Source organism: Barbus barbus (genome assembly GCF_936440315.1).
Source record: "Barbus barbus genome assembly, chromosome: 13".
Taxonomy (NCBI): Eukaryota; Metazoa; Chordata; class Actinopteri; order Cypriniformes; family Cyprinidae; genus Barbus; species Barbus barbus.
In genome coordinates this window covers 24,281,177-24,307,501 of record NC_136741.1, presented here as the reverse complement: position 1 = coordinate 24,307,501, position 26,325 = coordinate 24,281,177, and the positions used below count along the sequence as shown (strand labels likewise).

The 26,325-nt window shown below is 36.1% G+C and overlaps 1 protein-coding gene across 1 annotated transcript in view; it reads right to left on the bottom strand.

Moving 5' to 3' along the window:
• The window catches only part of LOC306878818 (semaphorin-3F-like), a 47,447-nt gene extending 37,722 nt beyond the window's left edge, over positions 1-9,725 (bottom strand). Inside the window, exons 1-2 of the mRNA XM_079431361.1 lie at positions 9,207-9,725; positions 8,263-8,432 (exon numbers count right to left, since the gene is read on the bottom strand). Of these exons, the coding sequence (XP_079287487.1) occupies positions 8,263-8,392 (130 nt within the window). The 5' untranslated portion in view covers positions 8,393-8,432; positions 9,207-9,725. The remainder of the gene's footprint in view (positions 1-8,262; positions 8,433-9,206) is intronic.
• Between the last annotated feature and the right edge of the window lie 16,600 nt (positions 9,726-26,325).

Below are 26,325 nucleotides of genomic sequence, written 5' to 3'. Positions count from 1 at the left end.
GACAAGAGTGTGTGAGCACTGTGAATATGGCTGTGTTTTACAAGAAAAGATAACAAAGAAAATGTTTTTTAAAAACGACGACATAAAATATCTCTGTGTCTGCAGAGAAAGAATATGGTTCTTTACAGACAATAAAAGCAAGCACAATGTGATGGTTTTGTTTAGGGTTATACATTCATGCTTTTTTCTAAAAATCATATGAATTCAAACTAAAATCTGCACCTTGAAAATAAGTTACATTTTTCCATGAGATCACATTGAACTTGGCTTAACATGCATGCAGATGAAGACAGTCATTAAAATAGTCATTTGGTCATGTCTTACGTAACGGATTGTAATCATGTAACTGAATTGTCATTAAATCACAAAAAGGCCAATAATGGCATCGATAGCAGTCATCTTTTTCACAACTGGTCCTGATATCAACAAACAACATGACATATTGTAAAAAATAAAAAGTATGATGCACAGTATCCTTGCATAGATGATAGTTTTCTCAAAATGAATGTTTCTCTGCCACATACACACCCACAACTAACCCAATGAGTGACTCATGTGAGGAGCTGTGACCCAGACCTCACTCAAATGAATGTCTGCACTCTTTCTCGTCTCGTGGGAGCGCTTCGTGGGACATGTTAGACACCTCCCCTGGGAGCAGAAAGGATGGAAATATAGAACAGAAAAAAGAAGCTAAGGAAGACAACCAAGAGACAGTAATGAAATAGGGAACTGGGAATTGATGGAAAACAGCACAAAGTACAAGAGAGCTAGAGAGAGAAAAAAATCCAAAAGGATGAACAGATAGACAAGCAGAATGATTGGTGTGTGGCCAAGTATGGTGACCCATACTCTGAATTTGTGCACTGCATTTAACCCATCCAAGTGTACACACAGTAGTGAACATACACCCAAAGCAGTGGGCAGCCAATGCTGCGGCACCCGGGGAGCAGTTGGGGGTTCGGTGCCTTGCTCAAGGGTCTCATCCCAGTCATGGTATTGAGGGTGGAGAGAGTGTTGGTTATTCACCTACAATCCCTGCCGGACCTGAGACTCGAATCAACGACCTTCAGGTTACAAGTCCAACTCTCTATCCATTAGGCCACGACTGCCCCCAGTGGCAGTACTATGCTAGATTGAGGGAAGAACACTTATACCATGGTAATTCAATATAGGGGCAGTCAATGTATAAAAAAAATACATATACATATTTACATTTTAGTTTAGGGACCAATTCTCACTATGAACTAGCTTCTCACTATGAAATTGCTTATTAGCATTCATATTACTAGCGTTTTGGCAGTTTATTAATGCTTTATTCTGCATGAACATATTTTACATCCCTTAATTGTCATACCTAAACTTAACAACTACCTAACAGCAAATTAGGAGTTTATTGAGACAAAAGTTGTAGTTAATAGTTAGTTAGTAGTGAGAATTGGTCCCCAAACTAAGCTGTGACCATATTATATAGAATTTCTTCATTATTTATAATAATTTATTTATGAATTATATTAATAAGTATCAATACTTAATACTTCATTAGCAACAATGATGTTGAACAAAATGATGATTACTCTGAAGCAATTCGATTCAGATTCAGGCCACTTCAGGGTAAATACATAAACCAATTTAAGATCCATTTTGAATCTTGCCAAATGAAAAAAAATTCTTGAGATTTTTTAGTTAATTAATTGTGACAGGATGGAACATTTTGTCAAATCACTAAATTAAACTAAACTAAAATGAAAATTGATATAAAATAAAAGCTCATTCAAAAAATTACAATAGTACATAAAAGGTAAAGTAAAGAAAAGGTAAAGAATGGTACAATGTCCAAAAATCCATAGTATTTCTATAGTACATGTCCAAAAAAAAAAAATGCATGACAGTACATGGTTCTGAATAGTTACCATGTGCCATGGTACTTAAAATAATACCATGGTACAAGTCTAAAAAACCATGACACCAGGGTACTTTTGTAGTATTTTTATAAGTGGCAAAAAGAGGAAGACATAGAAAAGAAAGTAAGAGAGGGGTTGTAGGAGTGCAGGGTCTCTATATTTAGCCCCGCTGCTGTCACCTCCACTCTCCTCTCGCTGTGACAGTTTAGATCCAGCGCCGCAGCACAGGATGCTGGGATGCACCGCCACCTTGACACAAACAGCACTGAGACAGCGTCAGCTGCACCCTGGCATCACATACAAATGTGTTTGGTCTAAAATAAGACAACAAAATGTAGCACAGTCGAGATATTCAGAAGAAAACATCATTATCTGTGAGACTAAGATGCCATAATTCAGTTAATATAGCACATGACCACATCACCCTTGGCAAAAATAAACACAACAAAGAATAGAGAACAAAGAACAGGCCTTCCTCTCCGAGCCCACGCCTGTCTACGTCCCATGCAGCCTTTTCTAAGTGATTCTTATGAAGCTGAAACTCAATGTAGGGTCAAGAGGTTAAGTTTATTACTCTGCCAAGAGCTCCATTAGAGAAAGCCTCATGGGAGCAGCTCAGAATAATGCATTTTTGATGATTCCCATCGCTTTTGGTTTTTAATACCGTTCTGATACGCCGCTGCGGTTTCGCTTACAAAGCAAGAGCTTGACTGAGCCTGCACGTTTCAGCTAAAATTGGAAAACCTCAATGTTACCTGAAGACAAACACATTTTTTTTGGTTGATCAGGAGAAAATTGACGCCAATGAGAAAGCCAAAAGAGGGTCGGGCCTTTCCAAATACTTTCCCATCAGCGCCACAGGTGAGCTGGACGCTGAAGTAATAATCGTAACTGAATGCCACTACAGTTTCTACACAGCTGTAGTTAGTGTCTCTTTAGTGTGCGAGTGAAAGAGACTTTCTGTCTGAGCAGATCTCCTAGGCATATCTTGGCAGGTTGAAGGAGGTTCATCTTTCAGAGAGACAGTGATTGCTCCAGGGCTCTCTCTTTCTCTCACACACATATGCTTTCTCATTCTCTCTGTATCTGTGTGCATTGTCAGAGAGAAGCACTTAGTGAGGTCTCTAGTGTCGCAATTGACCCAGTTAGAACCCAGGTAAAGACAACATGAAGGATAAACTTAATCATGTCATGAGTGGAAAGTATTGAGTGTAGAATAAGTGTTATAGTATAAGGTTATAAAGACTTCTTTTTCTTGCTTTCTTTCTCTCTTTCTCTCTCTCAACGTTGCCATCAAGTTGTTGTAAAATAATATTTTAAATATAACATAAAATTGCCTGAATTCACCTGTAGCATTTAAAATGACATTGGCCTATTTAATTTGTTGTTTTATTTGTTATTTACACAAAATTAAGTAGATTCATCCATCATCTAATCAGTCATAACATAAAAAATGCATAGCAATTTTCTTTCTTTCTTGTTCCCCATGTGCTCCAATTAAAGAAAGCTCATTCCTTTTCATTAAATGTCTTCATTCCCCTTTTTTTCTTTGTTTATCTTCTGGCAACAGTAACAGATATCATGCTTAAGGCCAAACTAATTTACATAAATACTAAATGGAAATTGTTAGAAGGGAATAAAGGAAAAGCCACTATGCTTCATCCTCAGCCACACAATACAATGGAAATAACAAGACCGAACTAACAAGAGAAAGCCAGTGAGTTTGAAAATGTGATGGGATGTTAATTGCAAAACGTTCTAGAAATACAAAATGATCTTGGAAGCTGTAATAGACAATGTTTTCAGTAGCTGTATGCGAGATAATGTTCTCACTGCAGCAGTGCAATTGTCTGATTGGGTGTTTGGATATATTTGTATAGCAGTTTTTTTCAGGCAAGGCCATTTATGCATCCAGGTGTTACTCAGAAATAATGAAATGAACAGCAAGAATGGAGTTAAATGCTTTTAAATGGGGCTGCAGATTAGCATTACAAGCATTTATAGCAGGAATTTGTTCACTTTTTCCACACAGCAAGGACGGATCACCCTGGCAATGACCTGCTTCTGTTTTTTGGGGTCACAACCTCAACCTCTGGCACCCTCAAATAGGCTGTTATTAGGGCTTTGGTTTGAAGATAATAAAGCCTCCAGCACAGACAAATGCACACACACATATATACTGTGCCCAGGTCAGAGTATATTTTCAAAACTATCTAGATATACAATATTAAAAGAAATGCAGATGGGCCAGGTTTGGTTTACCACCATTCATCACCTACAGAACCATGATATTTTATGACACTTCAAAATATCAAGCATCTAAGCGAGTTCACAGGATGGTACGTCAAAGATAAATATATCTTTTATGTTATTCTGCCAGCACATTCAATGGGATAACAAACTCAAACCTGCAAATACATACATTCAAACAAGCATAAAATCTTAACCTATAAATACAAATAAAACATTACTTTGTCATTTTCATATTTCTTTATTACAATGGCAGTCAAACTAGCTTTTGTATTCCATTCATATGTATGCAAATGCACGCATATGTGCTGTATGTTTCATCTTTAGTTTTGTACTGAAGTACTAAACTGCTAATCTAATCTGCAAAGGATCTAAATGACACAGATTGACCTCTCTGATCATGAGACTCTTAGATGTAAGACGCTTTTGTCCAGATGTATCTATATTTTAATACTTTTAAAGGTATTATTACTTAATATTTGTGATTTATTCAGAAGCCCTTAAGTGTGAAACAGTGTGCAGACTGTGCACTGTAAGGTTATAGTCACTTCTTTCTTTCTATGCAGTCATCTAATGTTCAGTTATAGTTAATAAAAAATTATGAATAAAAAACTACTACTACCACTATTGACCTCTCTGATGAGATTCTAACATAGAAGAAACTCACAGTTTGCACTGATGCTGCTACAGTTTTATTTTTTTTATTATTATTTCTGATTTATTATTAGACTAAAAGCCCTGGAGTGGGGCATCATATCCATATAATTAAAAAATATATATTCTGGATCATGGATGCATGGTTATATGAAGAAGTCTATAAGCACTTTACCTTAAATATGATAACTCCTAAAGCTCTCAAACCAGAGACAATGCGCTTTTACTCTCATCTAGACCATCGCCTATTACTGCTTTAGTGTTTTTTAAAGAACATTACCCTGGTGTTTGAACAGCAAAGGAAAAAGAAGCACACTACTTTAAATGCCTTATTTAATTGCGATAATTTATGCACTGCCATCAGAACCACACTGTATTTGTGATGCACCTTGAGATACTTACTTTAAAGTGTTCTTTGTCTGAGAACATTTGTCTAAATTGAGCAATAAGCGTTCTGCCCCTCAGAGAATTTACTGATGGAATTTAAATTAAAACAGTGTGCACAAACAACACCCGAGGTACCATTTGTAAAAAACACACACACACACACACAAAAATACCAATTCACACAAGCATTCCTCCTTGAATCATCCCTGGGTTCTTCTAACCACTGTAAAGTGATATAATACGCATAAACATGCCCATAAATCCACTGTCATGTCCAAAAAGGAGGAGTTATGTGAGGGCTCATTTGCAAAGAAATGAATTTAGGCTGTCATGTGACTCTTCGTAAGTCCTCTGGGCTACCTTTTAGCATGTAAATCCCAGGCTTGCAGAGATACATGGGAAAGGGGATTTAAAAAGAAGTGTGTGCATGTGAAAGAGAAGGGCAAATGTAATACATCATAGTTACTCCCATAAAAAGGAAAAAGAAAAGAAAAGAGTCTGAACTTGTAATAAGTCATGTCTGCATAGCCCTAGACCTTGAACTTCACAGATGATTGGGCTTCCAGGGATGTTCTTGTGGTTTGGACTGTATGAAATGTGTAAGGGCACAAGAAGACACCAGTATCTGCTCTCTTAACTCACCGACACCGCTAACAGCAGCCAAGTCCTCCCTCAGAGCCGAAAACTGACTCTGTCTGGCTGAGTTCCCTGCCCTCCCTCTCTACATGCTCATACTGGAGAATAAGAATCTATCAGAAAGAGGGAGATCTTGGTGAACCGCAGTCAATGTGTGTGTGAGTGGGTGCATTTATGCTTGTGTTCAAGCTTGCGTGTATGAGGGACGTACTATTGAATTATACCCGAATCCCTCCAGGGAGGATCACTTAAAACACTGTTTTTCTTAAACCGGACCACAAGCTAAACTGAATCATCATTACACTCCATGCATGAAATTAAAACCACTACTATATCAAACATGTTAGCATTTAAACAACATATTACAACACAGGGTTGATTAAAATTCAGAACTAAAGAACTGATTCCCTTTCAGTTCATGAGGTTGAATTTGAATCGAATTGGCCACAATATACAGGCTGTAGAACTGGAAGCAGAACTGAATGATAGCAAAAGGAATTGACTATTTTCAAATCTAGATCTATCTATCTATCTATCTATCTATCTATCTATCTATCTATCTATGTCTGTCTAATCACTGCTGGCAAGATAGGCTTTTAATAAATCTTGGCTGTTTATGCAGCACAAACACTATTTTATTTTTAAAACAGAGAAAATGGGCTGTGCCATTCCCTTTAGCCAAAAAATATCAACATCCATAATGCTCTGTCTCTGTCGATCTGAGTTTTGCTGACAAATAAACAGGGATACACGGAGAAAGACATTGTTCATAGAGTACTGACATTGTAGCAAAAAAAAAAAAAGCTTGACAATCAGCTTGAACTTATGTTTTAAGAACTAAAGACTTTTTCATAACTTTAGACCAAGGCTTTGCCAAGTCAACATTCAACAATTACAGTTAAAAAAATTTTTTTACTTTAATTTAATTTCTACTTTCTTACATTCAAACTGCAATTGTGCATCCCATTTAGTTTGTCTGTAAAATAAAATTAAATTTACAAGGCATTTTCTGTGTAATTCTGATTGGTGCATAACCCTGTTACAACAGTGAACAGATGATGACCTCATGGCTAAAACGGTCACATTTAAGTAACTGAGAGGGATATAAAACAGGAAGTCCTGTGTGTCTCAAAGAGTAAAGGCACAGAGGCAAGCAATTACAACGTAAGCCTGGATTTTGGTTAGCCATCATAATGATTTTCTAATAGCACATCCAAGTTCAAAACCAAAACAAGATCCCACTAAGCTTGAAGCTGTTTGTAGGAGAGAACAGAATTTTAGTGAGTTAAAGCCCTAAACAAATGTAGCCTTCTTCACAAGACGTTCACTCTCAAGGGAGGAACACGATTCAAGTGTTTAATCAAGGCTACTGGACAGAGAAGCAGAAGTAACCAGAACTAAAAACTTAAATCCATCCAAAGGGCTTTCACCACATCCTACATAAAGCAGACTAGATCTTTTATTTAATCTACAATGTTTTGATAATCTTCAGAAACTCCCAGATCATATTTTGTCATATCGTAAAATGGAATATCCCATCCAGCGCATGCATGTAGTATGTCTCCAGTGTATATCTTGGCAGTAAAGAGTGGTCAGTGTCAGTGTTGACTGACAGACGTACACTACGATTGGACATAAAGGTCCTGGGAAACAAACCAGTCCAATATTGCATACAGTATCAGTATTCCATTTTGGAGAAAATATTGTAAACATATAGTTTAAGCTGCCATCCAATTGCAATTCCTGAGAATAAAATTACGGAAATCATGGATGCGTAGTCCTGGAAAATGGGCTACTACCAAGAACATAAATATTCCAAAAAAAAAAAAAAAAAAAGCTCAGAGAATCCCAAGGGAAATACTGTTTCAGAACTAAAAACTAATTGCATTGCTTAGCCAACCAAGAGCCGTGCACGAACCCCAACCGACCCAACATGAAATCCAATTCCCCCAGCAAGGGTTAAACTCACAGTCACAGAGTGTAGCGCAAATTCTGAATTTAGGTCTTTGCTGGTAGACATGCTCAATCCCAAAGAGTGTTTGAAAAACCAATTAAAGAAACACAATAACAGGCAACAGAAAAGAAAATTAGTTCAGGCAGCAGACTGTGAAAACTCCTTGAATTAGAAAGGTGAAAAGACTGGTAACCTAAGAAGGCAAGAAGCTTGATCAGCAAAAAACTGAAGAGATTCCCACAAAACAATGAAAAAACCCTATTGCCTAATACTACAGTAGAAGCATATGCACTGAAATATTAATATAATAAGTCTCTGGTTTCCTGGAAATGCTGAGGACAAATATAATAATGCATGTTTCTCATGCAATCTATATCATATCAGCTGCGGTTGTTTATATATATCTCTATGTTAATTTGTGGATGTCATCCACAAAGCAACAGTGTGAGACACAGCATATACAACAGAAATGCATCCAACCTTTGAAGGACAGGAAGACTCGTGGAGCAGAAGCTGGTGGCAGGGAAGACAAAGGGCTGCTGTGGACCGAGACAGCTGAGAACACAGACACCAGAAGGGTCCCCAGCACCAAAGTCCCGGCTCCCTTCATGATCACTTTATCCAAAGACCCACAAGAGATTTATTCGGTCCTGCATGGGAAGGGAGGGAGGAAGGGGGTGAGGATCCACTGATACATTTATGATTGAGATTTCACATAACCATTCACTTATCTTTTTATTGGATGGAAGAAAATGGGAATTAGTAACAGAGACATATGATAAGTCACAGTTTGAGTGTAATCTTGACAGATATTTACACACTTCTTGGTTATCGGTTAATAGTGAGTCCACCAATAAATGGTAACATACTGTTTCAAAATCTTTGTGGAAACCTTCCACTTTGTCATAATTGATTGATTATTATTAAAATATTTATAGTGCACGTTATGTTTTTATTGTTGTAGTATAATGGCCATTTAGTTAACTGTGTTGAAAAGAAATAATAATTATAAAAACAAAATTATTATTTTTTTAATGACTTTTTTTTTATGAAAAAAAGGAGACAAGAAAGAAAACCCAGTATCAGTCGTAAAGACTGAAGTGGTTGATTTCTGTCACAACTACTGCTTTTTTATTCCAATCAAATAAAACAATTCATCAGCATACTTGCAAATGAACTTCAATAATCAATAGCAGTAAAATACCCTTTTCCAACAAAAATCTCTCAATAAATCGTTCAAAATATCCGATTTCCTCGGATTTCAGTGCCGTAATGGACTGATCCTCTTCCAAATAGTGTATAAAAACATTTAGATAATAACTGCTCTGCTCTTCTGTACAAACAAGTATTTGTGATATTGTACGTGACGTGAAGCATAAAATCATGCTAATAATAAAATAAACTGAAATTAATGCAGAACTCACCTACAAGACGTCCGTCACAAACGATCCTGTGTGTCCCGGTGTACAAATCATTTGCAATCCAGCGCAAAGACAATGTACAGAAACCAAAACAATGCGTCCAGTCAAAAGTAACTGCATACACGTGTCCTCAAAGTAGTAGCTCCTTTAAACTAATTTATGTGACTGTGATTCCGTGGCAGCTCAAATGAAGTGCGTGTATCCCCTCTCGCCCGGAGTTTTTCAACGCGTCTCGTGTATTTTTGTCCACGCAGCAGCAGCAGCAGCGAGCGCGCTTCAGGTCCACTGGCTGTCTGCTGCTGAAGTAGTCTGGCAGGTGGATGGAGCGCTGCTACTCCCCCTGGGCGGAGACTTACCTTAAAAGTAACACCCATTTATGTTATGAACGCAATTAGGCATTGCAAATACATGCGGCGAAATCAAAACAAAAACACGGGACATGTTTGAAATGTGGGTGCAGCGCTTATCTTCACTAAATCACACGCAAACACGCGAACGACTGCGCTCTCACTCGCTCTCTATCACCCTGGGCGACGCCCACGCGCAACACGCCTTCACAACAGTAGCACACTAAGACTACATTTTCAGTGCATTGTTTTGAAATTAAAGGAAACAATGTGTTTATAATTACAGGCTAATAATATCTATATTTATAAAACATTAAGGTACACCACTTCTAATGGAAAACGTGTCTTTTTCTGATACTAAAGTGCTAGATGACCAAAAAAATATTATTTTTTAATAAATACTGATGGATTAACACAGTTTTGCATATAAAGAAATCACAAAAAAAGCTTGTTCCACCCCTAGCATGGAGCAAATGGGCCCTGCACACTACTCTACAGGATGCAAAAAGCATGTGTGATATTCAAAAACACTGTATTCATAAAACAGTGACCTGATTTTGAAGTGTGCAAAGTAGCCTACAGTGGACACTCTGCTAACCAAACTAAAACAAATCTATATAAACAAATCAACATTTTTGGTACTGTACATCATAAGTCCAAAAACATTCAGGTCAAAGGGCAATGCCAACTGGTGGATGTTGTATGTTGCCATTTTATTCAAGTGTGTGTCCTTTTTCCTTTCACTTAAACTTTTACTGGATGAAATGTTGATTTTATTAGATCACAAAACTAAAAATCACAAGTCTTCTGTTGCACAATGTATAAGTTCAGGGATTCTGATTAGCAACACAATTTGCGTTATTATTAACATGATTGGATCAACCTCCAAACTGAACTTTTGTTGACAACCTCATGGATCACGAACATTTCACAGTGCATGATGACAAACAGATGCATTTGTTGTTATTCAGCACAATGAAAGAGTCAAGGGCTCAATCCACGAGTGATTTTTTTTATTATTTTTTTTACAATTTTATTTCATGCTATTTTAGAATAAATTCTGCAAAGTATGAAATCCGCCCTGAGGAGAGAGGAGTAGAACGAGAATGGCATGTCAGTGCAGAACACATAAGGATTATGTGAGATTTGCGGTGACTTTTCTGTAAAAATGGCATAGAGCGCAGCATGATTTGTAGATTTGTTGATTTTAATGCATTATGCACTCTCAGTAAAGCTCCTCTGTGCGTTTCCTATGAACACAGCAGAACTTGAGTCATAGTGCAATATGGATTTTGCATGCATGCTGGTGTGTCCGAGTATTTGTGCAAAAAACAGAACAACCTGATGTTAGACCAAGTTTGCACAAAATAGCTATTGCCTAACCACAGAAATGCCAGTCAGGGCTATTCATCAAATTAATGGATGAATTGCAAAACCCACCCAAGCCACGATATATACAAACCTTTCATTAAGAATGCTCACTGACAGATTTTTGAATTACGTTTTATTTATTTTACTGTTTTAGTGCGTGTGTGTGTGTGTGTGTGTGTGTGGTGTGTGATAAAAAGAAAGTGAGAATTAGAGTAATTTAGAGCAGAAAGTCAGTGTTGCAATGCTCTTACCCAATACAACTGTTTATATGCAGTCTGTGTTTATTGGTGTTTTGACTAGAATGGTTTATTAAAAGCTATAAAAAAAATCTAACCATGGCATTTTCAAAGCACTTATTCTTGCTATCTGGCCTCCAAATTAAAGGAATAGTTCATCCAAAAATGAAAATCAGCTAAAATTTACCTACCATCAAGCTGTCTAAGATGTATGAGTTTGTTTCAGAACAAATTTGGAGAAATGCATTTATTACATCACTTGCTCATCAGTGGATCATCTGCAGTGAATGGGTGCCATCAGAATTAGAATCCAAACACATCACAATAATCCGCAAGTAATCCACTCGACTCCAGTCTATCAATTAACGTTTTGTGAAGTGAAAAGCTACGTTTCTAAGAAATAAATTCATCATTAAGCCATTTATAAACCGTTGCTTCTGTCCAAAATATGATTCTATAATCCATAATAATGCTTCCTGCAGTGAAAAAGTCAATCCCCTGTTGTCCTCTCACATCAAAAACCTCCAACATATTGTAAATGGTGTTTGATCTGTGCATAGCTATGTCTCTCCTGATTCAGATGGGAAAATGAAAAAGTTTCATTGTGGATAGAGGACAATTTTAGTCAGAAACAGTTGAAAGTTAAAAATGTCTTAATGTTTGATTTGTTCCTTACAAACATGCAGCTTTTGAGTCATGTGGATTATTGTGATGATTTTATCAGCTGTTTGGACTCTCATTCTGATGGCACCCATTCACTGCAGTGGAGCACTGGTGAGCAAGTGATGCACAGTTTGTTGCTCAATTTCTTTAAATCTGTTCTGATGAAGAAACAAACTCATATACATCTTGGGTGGTCTGAGCTTGAGTACACTTTCATCAAATTTAAAACTATTTCTTAGAATAATGAAGAATGCTTCATTGTCTATATTATATTAAATGCTTCAACATGCAATATTCCATGCAACATATTTTGATTAGTAAAAGAAGAAAAAAGTAATTAAAGTTATTAAAACTATATAATAATGACCCTATTATGATAAATTGCTCTTTAAAACAAAGAAATGTATGAGCTGGAATTAAAATCAGTCTTTTTCTGTGATAGCTGATAAATCTCTGCAATTTTTCTCTTTGAAGTTGGAATGTGTGTGCAAACACTCTCTCTGTCTGACGAGGCCATTGAAGAAGCACAGATGAAGACAGGTAGATAAGGGAGAGATTTCTTCCTTTCAACACCTGACTGTCTGCTAGCGAAGCATGTCATTCTGTGCCAGTGTGTGTTTGTGCACTAGAGGAAATGTAGCACAAACGTAGCACACAACAATATCATTGAATACGGCAGAATTAAAAAGAAACGATTAAGCCAGTACTGTAAGTGAGAGTGTGTGAACTGTAAGTGTCTGGTTGCAGTCGGCCCAAGCAGACAGATAACAGGTGAGATCCAGGATGACAATGACACGGAGACACAGAGTGGCCTTGATTTTCACACACCAAGCCAAGGCAATTACCACTCGCAGCACAATAAAGCATCTCATTATCTCTGCATCAGCCGTCAGTCAAAGTGCAGGCTTGTGTGTGTGAGTATATTCCAATCCATTTCATAAAATATAAAGGAGATGGCGATACACACCGGATGAGTGGATTAAGCGTGATTCGTGTGTGATATATTCAATAAAGGTTTCATTTAGTGCGATTAACCCAAACCCAAAATATTTGCTCAGTATTCAAAACTGGCCACTCAGGTTCATAAAATTTTCCATCGTCTATATGCAAATATTTTCATGTAATTTATAGCTGCAGGCCTGTTAGCTTTATATATACGATTATCACTACTTTTTAATTTTCTGAAAGATTTTCTGCGGTTCTTTGCGACGCTTCATAATCTCATTTATGATTATCATCGAATACCATGATTGTACAACCAGATGCTGGGTAATTTAGATCAAATCAAAATTACATTCAGAATGAGACAGATGTCTTGGGATTTTTATGGAGTGTGTTAGAATCAGATATGACTGTATGGAATATTGTTAGTGGGATCCACGGCCTCTTCCAACATTATCTTTGATAATAGTTAAAACCGTCTGTGGAAATGGATGGATCCAGTCAAGGGCATTAAAGTAGAATGGAAAAACACTTAGCACTTAAAATCAAGGGAAAAATGGAAGGGAGGAAATGACATAATTCCTTTGTAGTTAATTCACAGATGAAGGTCAAGGGAAAGTTGTCTAGATTCGATTTTTCTATATAGATGGGATGTATTTTCCCTATGACAAAAACAATGCTTGGAAAAAGAAATAAAAATAAAATTAATATTTTTATTAAATTAAAAAAAAAAAAAAAAATGGATGGATGGATGGATGGACACTTAATGTAGTTTTATTTAATTAAACTTTAAAAATGTTGACACGTATATATAAAAAATAGACAAATATTTAAATAAATAATATATATTTAATAAACTTAATGTTTTTTTATATGACCAAAAAAAAACTTTTCAGCAAAAGTTCTTCCATGATAGGCCTGTAGGAATATGCATGTTTTCTCACACACACAAACACACGCAGGACAGATCACCTCTGGTGCTTGTAATGACTGATCATGTACTGACCCCTCAGTCACAGCACAGGAGCTGCTACCTTTTACCTTTGAGATAAGACATTAAAAATGCACAGCCTCCGCCGCCACTCTCAGCACCCCAGCCTACTGTTCATTAGCATTTAAATGGGAACGAGATAGCCGTGTTTGCCTTCAAGTCATATACCTACAGCAAAGAGCGAAGAGACTTCAGTGGTCTTCCTATAAAATTCTACGCCTCTTCTGAATTTATCCTCACAAACCACTGAGAACAACTACAGGAGCTTCTGCTTTTATCTCCGGCTGCACACAAAAGACTGCTGGATTGTAAACAAATGAGCTGTTGTGTTTGGAGGACGGTTTAGATTAGTTCAGCAACACTGTTTCAAAAGCAGTTCACTGAACATCAAGGCTGGCTATTTAATTCACATCTGCATATTCATGAGAACAGATATGGTTTGTTACCTTCTCAGTGTGTACTAGTAATTTACATTCTAACCAGTTAGTATTGAATGCCTGTTCAATTGTTCATGCAGTTGTTAACTGATTATGTTTCATTACTGTAATATTTTGTTGCATTTACAAGCAGTCAAATATTACTCAAAATTATTTGAAAACTCAACATTATTTTATTGGTAATTAAACAGCATTGCCACAAAAATTTTAATTTGTGGAAAATATACTATAGGTATATGAGATTTGGAGGAATTTAGCATTACTTGCAATGTTTTGAAGTTAAAACTTAAAAACTTCTTAATGCTGGATTTGTTTCTTACAAGCATGCAATTTTTTCTTTACAAGATGTTAATTGATGGGCTGGAGTTGTGTGGATTACTTGTGAATTATTAGGATGCTTTTATCAGCTGTTTGGACTCTCATTCTGACGGCACCCATTCACTGTAGAGGATCCATTGGTGAGCAAGTGATGTAATGCTACATTTCTCCAAATCTGTTCTGATGAAAAAGCAAACTCATCTACACCTTGGATGACCCAAGGGTTGGTAAAATTCTTTTTAGGTGAATTATTCTTTTAACAGCACCAAACCATCATGAATCTAGTCTTTTTAGCAGGCTAGCATTATCGGATCTGTTTTGAGTTATGGAAAGACAGACTGCTGTGCTTGAAAGATCAATCTGTCAATCTTTGGAACAAGTAGCTTAAAAGATGATAGTCTGCATGTCCCTGATCTTTTCCAGATCCTGAACTGAAGCAACCAACACTGTGGTTTTAAGGGAAAGGGAGAGAAAGTTTAGGCTTATGCATGTTTCCGATTTGTCACCTCAGAAAAGCAGTCGTGTTTTAACAATGTTATGTCTATGGTTGGTTTTGTTTTTCTGAGTGACCTACTATCCTTTTTATAGTAAATACAGTAACAACAGACTGAGCATCACTGGATTTTCCTTTTTTCCCAGGGCTGAAGGTACAAGCTTCCCTGCAGTGGTCACATATGGATGTAATCAGGGCTGTTACAAACTGAGGTGTCCCACGAATAACAACAATGGTTTCATTTTCAAATGCCCCCCCCCCCGTCTGAAAGAGCCTCTCTCCTCACAACCCGCGGCCAGCAGGGTTGTGTAACCATCGTCCTGTCAGAGTTGGCTGAATAAAATCCACCTCAAACTCCTACCCGCCGCCCCAGAAAACCACAGACGGCCCCCATTTGGACGACTAGCCCGGTGAACGCTGAGGAAACATGCTCCAAATCTGAATATACTGTACTGAATATACAAAATCCAAAGCTTTAGTGACCAAGGAAATGGGATGAAGACATGAAGGATTCTACTGGAGTGGAGGCGATGGTTTTAGAACAAGAAAAATATGGTTGTGTGGGGCTTTATAGGGGATGGAAAAGAATGATCCAAGAACTGGACTCGCAAGATCTAATGCCCTTGGGATTAAATGAATACAATGAGAAATGTAGGAACTACTGATGTGGGTCACCGCAGATTTGAGATACAGTATTGCAGTCTGCTGAATACAAAAGAGTAGAAGGCTTTTTGAATTGTCTATATGCTACAAACTCATGCTGTCTCCCATTCAAAGGAATAGCTCACCCCAAAATTAGAATTCTGACAACTTTTTATTTGCTTTCATGCAAACTCAAATGACTTGTTTCTCTCAAGGAACACAAAAGGAGCAACATTGTCTAATTCTCAGTTTAACATATATAAGAGAGTGTAGATAAATGTTTTGAAGTCTATCATCCTCATCAAGGCTGCATTTATTTTATAAAAAATACAGCAAAATTGTTAAATATTTTTATAATTTTATTGTAATTTATTTCTGTGATGGCAAAGCTGAATTATCAGCAGCCGTTATTTTAATTTTCAGTGTCACGTGAGCTTTCATAAATCATTCTGATATGCTGATCTGGTGGAAAATTCTTTATTATCAATGTAGAAAATGGTTGTGGAAATTGTGATACATTATTTTTCAGAATTTTTGATGAATATGCTGATTAATGACTCAGTAGTCAATAGTCAGAGATGCTGGCATACACACGTTGGCACGGTTGCCCTCTGATTTAGGCCAGCGAGAGCGACTAGCACATAAAGCCCTGAATCACTGAGCCACATCTGAACATGTTTAAATCCCCGGGAATTAATAACAGTTAATCCTTGGATGAGCATGACAGAAATGCCATAAAATCTCAGAATAAAATAGAAGGTTTCTCTGCACTTTTTGACCAAGTGATCAAATTTTTGCATTTTAATTTTTAATTTAACCATATTAAAAAGTAAAATAAATAAGACCAATTTAGAGGTTTTCAGAGGAGAAAAAAAAAATTATCTCTGTTTTCTTCTCTTCTGAAATTTTACCTCAATCTGTGGACTATTCTTGCACTCGGTTAAACCTGCGATAAACTACCCAACATACACTAAAAAACATACACTTAAAACATAAAAATGTTCACTAAATGAATAATTGTTCTCAGGGGATGACGATTAAGCATATACATATAGCCTACTTAAAAGAAAAAAACACAAATAGACTATAAAGCCCTTCTTGGTTCTCATTGTGTGTTCAAGTAAAATCAAAGAAGCTAGGAAAATCTTGCATGACACAGATGATTAATCTGTAACGTCAGCATATCAATTTAAGGTCAAGGGCAACATTCAAAATAAACAGTCATACAACTGTTAAAGTGACGTAAATGAGTAGGGACACCACGATTATATGATATAAAATGATGTTAGGAGAGAAGAATGGCAGCGGTGTTGGATGACCTTCTTGTTTAATGTAATAACTGGCATGACTAAGTTCACACATCTGCTCTGGGAATTTCCAACAGGATGCATGTTTTCAAGAGACCCGCTATCTCTTACCCAGATGTCAGTGCACAGTATGAGGTGTATGCATCTTGTGCATGTGCACTCTCACTGTGGTCAGATTAAACACCAAAAAACATAACATGTGGCTCTGATTTTATAGTGATGTCACAGCTGCCCTTTTATTAATCATTGAGGAATGTCTGTGATTGGCTGCAGCATGCTCCACATCTTTAACCTCCTTAAGTAACAAAACCCAAGTGATTTCCGCAGCTACAGGTCTATATAAACTTCACTGCACGGTCTGTCAAAGAAACATTGATTATAGCAGCAATTATTCACGTTTACAAGCCAAATAACAGCAGGTCCTTTCCCATAAAGATTAAATCTGCTGAACTGCCTCGATCCTGCTTTCTTTTAATAACAAGCTGCTTTGCTGTTTTACCCCAAATGTTAAATGTAAAAAAAAAACTTTTTGATAATAACAATAATTATAATAATAGTATTATAAGAATAATTAAAAATACAATGACTATTAAACTAATTATTATTAATAATGTTATTATTTTAAAATAATAATAATAAAATGATAAAATATTATTTATTTAAAAATATATATATTTTTAGCAGCAAATGTCAATTTTTTTTACAATTAAACCCTTTTGAAATAATAATAACAATAATTATTATATTAATAATCCCAAAAATAAATTAAGATTTTAACAAAAAATATTTATTAAATGTTTTGTTTAGTTTTCAAACATTATTTACAAAATTATTCACTTGTCATCAGAACATTATAATCTAGCATTAATTTGTTGTCTGTTCAGCTCTAAACAATTAATAGCAGAAGTTGCCTGTATTATAAAGATATTCAAAAAGTACTAAATAGATAAGTCTACAGGTTTACAAACATTTGTACAATCAAAAAAAGTAGCCGTGTGAAAGTTTATTACAGACATTTTTTTATAAGAAAATGCTTTTAAGTTTTATATGCAGCAAAATAATACAGTTATCAAAACATACTATGATATAAAACAATATAATAAAATATGAAGCACGCTAAACTTTTACCAGACATAAAGAGTCCGTACCCTCCAATTAAACACATAACCTCTGCATAGCATGCATATTGTATGCATGTCCTTTTCACAAGACGTATTATAATCTGATCTTCAAAAAAGCTAATTTGGCAGGAACAAAATGATCTGAATGGTTAACCTGGAGACCTCTTCCCAAAATGAGTCAATTAAAACCTCCATACCTGAGCAACATTTCTGCTGCATGAGCTGAAAATTTCAGGCACTGTAACCTCTTGTGACCTCGTGCTCATTACTCTCACTGTTATGGGGGGAAGGTTGAATCATAAATATTTAGTTATAATGATCAGTTCTAATTTTAACCGCATGTTAAATTAAAATCATCCACTATAGCACAGAGTCACAAGACAGTGTTTGTATATAGCACAGGTAAGATGCTACAGTGAGATGTCAATCAAAAGTTAACATCTTGAAGAACTGGATATTCTGTTCTCCACAGGTCAAAACATACAAGATGGAATTTGTCTTCCTCCAAAAAAAAAAAATGGTTCAGTATTTTAAGGTGTCCATGATACAGAGTAATTACCTAGTTAAGTATTTAGTAGTAGCTGTTGTACTTACATGAAACAAAATGTACTTACCATGTAACTAAGTTATGGAACAGCCTGTAATTATAGTTTGTAGTTATGTAGATGTAATAGGCAGCTATTGTTACACATATGTAACAGACGGAGTCTGTTACACAGCTACGTATGTAACCAAAATATTGTTACGTATGTGTTGCAGACTTTATACAACATAATTATAAATGTAAGTACACAGACATGAGCTACTTAAAATAAAGTGTATCAAGATTGTACTTCAGTGTACTTCATGTGTATCTATACTGTACACCTTATCCAGCTGCACCTTAGTTTAACCCACCAGTACACAGCTTAAATACATGTAATACCTTTCTAATTACATAAAAATTATAGAATATTACACAGCCGTAAGCTACTTAAAATAAAGTGTATCAAGATTGTACAAGTAGCTGTGTAACAGACTCGGCCTGTTACATATGTGTAGCAGTAGCTGCCTATTACATCTACATAATTACAAACTGTAAAGGTTGTTCCATAACTTAGTTACATGGTAAGTACATTTTATTTCATGTAAGTACAACGACTACTACTAAGTACTTAATTAGGTAATTATGTATTATGGCACCTTAAAATAAAGTGTTACCAATGGTTCTTTTATATCTTTTATATCCAAAATCTCAACCAAGACTTCACTTCAAGCTCTGTGCTGAAAAACTGACAAGGTTCTCTCAGTAATTTATGACTAGAAATTTAATTTACACCTTTAATTTGGCATTAGCTGATGTGTGAGGTGCATTTGTCGCTTCACACATTCTCAATGTTCATGCTTGTCTTACCGAACTCACCTTCAAGCACTCTCCCCTCTCTCTCTTGCTTTCTTTATTTGAATTGGATAACATAGCAACAAAACTGAAGTTTACAGCTGCTAAAGGGATAGTACACAAACATTTTCTGTGGAACATAAAAGCTTTTTGTCCATATAATGGAGGGAAACTGGCCACCCAACATTCTTTAGTCTTGAGGATGTGCCACCTATAATCACATGGTCAAATAAACAATGATAAACAATCATTTACAAGTATGCACATGAAGATTTCTATAGACCTGTGTCATGTCTATTGGAGTTTGGTGCAGTGTGTATTGGCCTTTTAAATGACACTTGTATGTATCCTATGCTAATGGGCTTTTTAAAGAGGCTATAGACACCATAGAAATTTGTGCATCTCATCAACATTCAGATTTTTAGTCAACTGATACAGGTTTTTCAATATATCTAATTCTTCAATATTACATTCGGTCCCCCAATCCTGAAAGTGAGTTTTCAGCTTTAGTACACACTCTTCTGAGAGCTTATATGAAAATGTACTGGGACAAAACACAAAAAGATCTTAAGTATTCGTGCCACATGCTTCTAAATACCAAATATTCTTTCTTTGTAATTGTTCTATTTGATCGTGGTGCTGAGCTAAATTGCTCTAGTTTGTGCAGCAGTTGTGAGCCTTCATATACCTCTTTAACTATCCCTCGGTGCATTTGTGCGCATGTGTGTGTGTATCTCTGTGCGTGCATGTCTGATACTTCTGTTCACGGGCCTGAGAGATTTTATTCTGTCAGGTCTCAAACAACACTATGGGAAATGTGATATGCTGATAGGACCTGCTTATGAACTTAAGCTGATAACAGGCGTTCAAACGTAGGCTATTTGTGTGTGTGCGTGTGTGTGAGAGAGACTGAGGGAGTCCTAATGGGCTGAGTTTTAAGTAAATTAAGGTTTGTTTTATCCACATCAAAAAAGCTTTTATCTGTAAAAGGCACCATAATACAACTCAGTGTGGAGTAAAATGTACCACGATTTGGACTAATTCATTTACAGCTTGAAGTAATTAAGTGCAAATACGAAGTTTAAGTTTAAAGACCAGGATAAAAAAGTAATGCATAAGATCTTGTGATTATTCCACATGCACTATAGTAGCTTGCAGTTATTTTTGACTGACTTCCAACTGCAAAGAGGAACATGCAGCGCCACAGTGTTGATTAAAACTGATGCTCCAACATGAAAATGAGTCACTCATAAAGAAATCAAAGAACTATCTATGTCTCTCTCCCTCTTTCTCTCTGTTTCTCTGTCAGTCAGAGGTTGGTGCTCCTCTAATCAGTTGTCATCAGTGTAAATGTGAGCCGACTGCTCTTGGCCACTGAGGACATCAGGCAGCTCTCTGCTGTCAACTCCCATTAGCCCTCACTAGCGTCATAGCAGACTTCTGCCCCATTAGCAGCATGGCAATATACATTATACATACCATAGCCTAAAAAGGGTGTTATGAAACATTTGTTTGGCCAGAAATACAGCCATCTGACCATCTACGGCAAAGACATTTGAATAAACAGTGTACAGATGTGGAAGGAACATCCTCTCGACTTTTTAATGAGTGTGTTTATTATTATGCTTAATAGCCCAACAACATGTAAGCTCATGTAAACATCTTAAACTGTGTTCTTCTATCAGGTAAAGGCCATAAAGATTAAATCCATTGCCCACTACTAAAATTTTGCTCTCCTTTGCAGGGCTATTCAAGATGTGCACGTCTTGTGTGCATATGTGTTTATGTTTTTAAGTCAAAACCAGAAAAACATGTCAATTTCAAAACTAATTTTGACTTATGTTGACGGGATTTTTATAATGAGCTGATTTTTAGACATGTAAACATACTCAATGATATGATTAGGGGCTTAATTTTATACACAGGCAAAACCAGATTGAATATGCAGATGTTTTTTTTATTATTATTCTGTTTTGACTTAAAAAGAGAAAATCTGTGAAATTCTGTAATTCTGAAATTCTAGTCAGTCCCACCTGACTAGAGGTAGACAGCTGATTGCTCCTCAGAGGAAATCTACAACCCTCCCCTGCTGTCGTGATGAAGCCACGGCCACCTCATCAGCCTCGGCACCCTAATCTGCACTATAGTGGATAGAGCGAGGGGATTGGCTGGGGGGTGGGTCATCTCACCCTTTGGCTTCTTATCTGAGGAGCTATGTGACCAACTGCAGAGGGGGGTCCTTTCAATATTAATGCAGCAACATAAGGTTTTAACCTTAGACAGAGAGTGAGAGAGAGTTGACAGGTCTGTGCCGATGGCTGGTATTGAACATAAGTGCACCTGCATGTGTTAATGCCTGTGACCCAACTGGGACCAGTTAACACGATTTTTATGCACAGAGGCAAAGCTCATTCTGAACATAGAGCAGTGTTACAACAGCATGTGGAAAATTACTTTGGATAGTTTGATGATGTAAAATGGGAAATCCTTGTAAATTTCCATCCCTGGGGGAAAAAAAACAATCCAACCTGCTGAGTTCACTAACCAAGTATTTTTGTGTTCTGATTCTCATTTGAAAATTAGGCCAAAATTTTAAGGAACCAACAACATGGACCCCTAAAAATGTCTTCTGGTATCATTAGAAATAAAGAATATTATCTAGCCGAAATCAAAAATTAAATAATGAATTAATAAAAATGTATAATAATATTACATTTAATGCTGATATTTATGTATTTGCATAATTATCATTCAGTTTTGTTATAATATGAAATTACACAAAAATATTATTGAATTATACTCTAATATAATGTCAAATATTATATTTTATTTATATATAAATTGAACAGTCACAGTACAATACATCTCACTTATTTTAGAGTGACTAAGATGATGTGCATTATATAACTAACAGGGACAAGGTCTGCATAGAAAACTGACTAATGACTAGTCTGAAACACAATCCTATGCAGTCTAGCACTATATTAAAAGGTGTTTATTGTGTTTTATCTGACTTGGCTTTAGTTAACGATATTTCTGCACAAACGAGAGCACATGTTTGAAGATCACTCAGTTTGCAGAAATAAATGGCAGGAGAGGTTGTATGGAAAGCCTTTATGCATAGTTTAGGTATGCATTATGAAATTTATTAATCTCATTACAATCCCTCATTTAGAAAAATCTGGACAAATCATGGAATGAATTTATACACATCTGTTGTGAATTCAACATAAACCAAATTATTCTTGATAAACAAAATGAAGCAATATTAGAAATGTGGCTATTTTTGTTTGTTTGTTTTTAACAGACGCTCCTCATGCTTTTAAATATGTGAAATCCTTTGAGTTTTGACCTCTGCTGGATCACATTTATGAGATCGTAGTGTCCATCAGGTCTGCCATGCTTGTTAGACTGGTCACGCTGAACAAAATGAGCTTTGCCAAACACTGCAGACCACAGACACACACACATACAAAAGCTGTTATTGCTTAGCACAGCTTGCAGACTTTCAATTACTCCCATTACTAAGTGTTTTTATGTCTTTAATGTGCTTACTACCCGCTGATGCGGCCAGTGAACATTTAGGAAAAACATTATTTTATTCATAGCTAAATGTTTAAATGTGGGCATGATTTTTTTATTCTAGATATATAGACTGCCTAATAGAGGGTATCATCGCTAAATATAAGCACCTGAGGTTTCTCTGAATACAAGAAACCCCAATGAGTTCTTCTTGTCTCAGAAAAGAAGAGGGGCTGAAGAGATGAAGAGAAGGGCAAGTTTCACCTGTCTGTGATGAATTATTCAGCGAAACAGTGCTATGGTAAAGGAAATGCTTCAGGCTTGCTTAAGGTGATGTCCAACATGTTCCATCTGTGATAATCTGTCACAGACATTCAGAAAATGAGCACAAGTACAATTAACACACACACACACAAAGAAATGCACATACACAAACACACTCCATCTCACACTCTCTTAGCAGCATCTCAGAGAATTGTGTTACCATAGAGACAGAGCGATGAGCATTTTAATGAATAGTGCATGATGGGTGTAGAGTAAATACTGGTTAACGGGACCCATTCAGGACCTCAGTTCTAAAAGACTCCTGCTTTCAAAATTTATTAGGCATTATTACTGTCTTAGACTTATTATTATATGTGACCCTGGACCACAAAACCATTCAAAAGGGTCAAAGATTTATACATCCTCAGAAAGCTGAATAAATAAGATTTCATTGATGTATGGTTTGTTAGGATAGGACAATATTTGGCTGAGATACAACTATTTGAATCTGAGGGTGCATTGAGAAAATCCCCTTTAAAGTTGTCCAAATTAAGTTCTTAGCAATGCATTATAGTAATTAAAAATTAAGTTTTGATACATTTATGATAGGAAATTTACAAAATATCTTCATGGAACATGAATATCCTAATGTATTTTGGCATAAAAGAAAAATTAAAAATGTTGGCCCATACAATGTCTTTTTGGCAAATGTACATGTGCTGGTTTTGTGGTCCAGGGTCACATATAACATAGTTCTAGCACACTTTGTAGTAATGAGCTAAAATAATAATAGGGTATATAGTGGTTCTATGTATATAAGTATGCTAGCTCATTAAAATAAGTGACAGAATCTGTTAACTAAACATTAAGGATCCAGTTATTAAGCTTTTACTCATTAGATAATGTATTATTATTGTGCAATTTATTATTAATTTACCCAGAAAATAAATTTGTCATCATTTGTCATCATGTCCCGTTTTGTCACCATTTACTCACCCTGGTGATATTTGAAACTAGTATGAATTGTATCTGCTGTTTTCTAATGAAAGTGAATTATAGCCACAGCTGTAAAAATCCAAGCAAAATTTTAATCAATAATTTAAATTTAATCTATTCCTCATACGATCACCACAGAGCTTATATATTTAAGTCAAAACTTTTTTTGCTTTTTTCTCTCTCCCTCTCTCTCTCTTTTCATCGTATAGAAAAGAGCAGTTTTATCTTTTTTTTCTGTGGAACAAAAAATATGTTTTTTTTTAAAAGAAAAGTAAAATAATGACAGAACTTTAATATCTGACATGAACTGTCCCTTTAAGAGATGTGCTTTGCAATTTATTCAAAATTGTGTTAGAGATTGCATCAACATTTTAAATAAGAAGCTAAAAATCTCTCTATATTCAAAGAGTCTTTCCCTGAAGTCATTGGAAAGACAGTTAGATATTGAATGTCCTCTAAAATAGGATCTGTGTATCCATGAAATGTCTCCAACCATAAGTGCAGCAGCCTTGGCCAGATATGATGCCAGAACACCCCTAAAAATAAAGATAATCACAGTCCTGACTCGCAGAAAACTTTCACACTCAGGCAGTGGTCCAATCACTGTCACCAAGCAGTGGCCTTGCGGATCATATTGCAAAAATTGCTTGGACAGTTAATGATTGTTCTGTATCTTCTACTACTACATAAGTAATTTATGTTTTTAAATCTCACATGAGCACAAAAATATGCTGCCACGACCATCTTGTCAGGCAGAAACGTCCCTGTTTATATAACTATCAGTCACAATCGTAGGATAGCAAGGGAGAAATGTATGTTGGAGGATTGGAATACAACTCAAGCAAAATGCTTGACAGTCAGAACATAGCAATCTGTCTGCTATATTTATATCTATTTCACACCACCGCTGAAACAACATGAATAACAATGTTTGGAATAATGTCCTATGAGGCCAATTTACACAGTATATCTCTATAACATTATTTTGAGCTTGATCTTGCTCAATCTGAAAAAAAGAATGTGAGCTAGCAAAACTGGTCCAATCTTGCTGAACAAACTTCCGAATGTTTGGCACAAGAGGATTCATGGTCCATCAACTCTTGCATGTCCAGATGACCCTAAGAACATCCATCTGGTCAAGAACTATTCAAAACGTCTCCTCACCTTCCTCTAAGGATCATGTGTGTTCTACAGGCCACATGTTTTTCTTCTAACACATACAAACGCACACACAGCTCTGTGCAACTTTGCTTAATTGTCTTACTTCAAGTTTCAAGCGATTCAGAATTTTGCAAGTGAAAAGTTGTTTTTAACAACATGGGTTTTTGTGGTTTTGTGCAGGCAGAGAGTTCATGTTAACTTTAAGGGTTGGCAAACAGTCAAGTTATTTCAACCTTTCAGTCATCTAAGTTCCTGTGTTCATCAATGCTTCAGAGTACATTCTTGGTGAAGGTGAAGGTATTTACAGCCTGGGAAATAATGGACATGACAGTCAATCTCAAATAATACTGAAATTTGAGATTTTGAGAGCAACAGGACTGTGTCATCACAAAATTCTCCCCTGCCATCTTCACAGTCCTGTTATTTTGACGGGTTTCCTATTGCACTCAAGTCCTTTATCACCTTCTCTTCCTCACTGTGCTCGCTTTCCTTTGAATTTTGGCCTCTACGACCCCTGCTTCAATGACCATGTCTCGAAAACATGAGAGTATGAAAAGATGCTAACTACAGTTGTAAAGAATAGCTCACCCCAAAATTTGTCATTATTTAATGACCTTCATGTTCAAGTGGATTTGTTTTAAACTTATCTCCTCTGCTGTAGTTCTCATATCTTATATAGCATTACGAATACTCCAATTTCCCATGACAGTATCAGTCACATTACACAAAAATGAATTTCGTGACATTTTTGACCTGAGGTGATGTGTCTAAAGTAGGTGTACACAGTAGCACTGTACACAGATGTCACGGTTCTGTACGTACCTCGGTTCGGGGGTCACGGTTCGATACGATTTCGGTACAACAGGGAAAAAAAATTAAGAAATTTACTATGCTAGGTTTCTTTTCATTTATTTTGAATAGACAGTAGTGCAA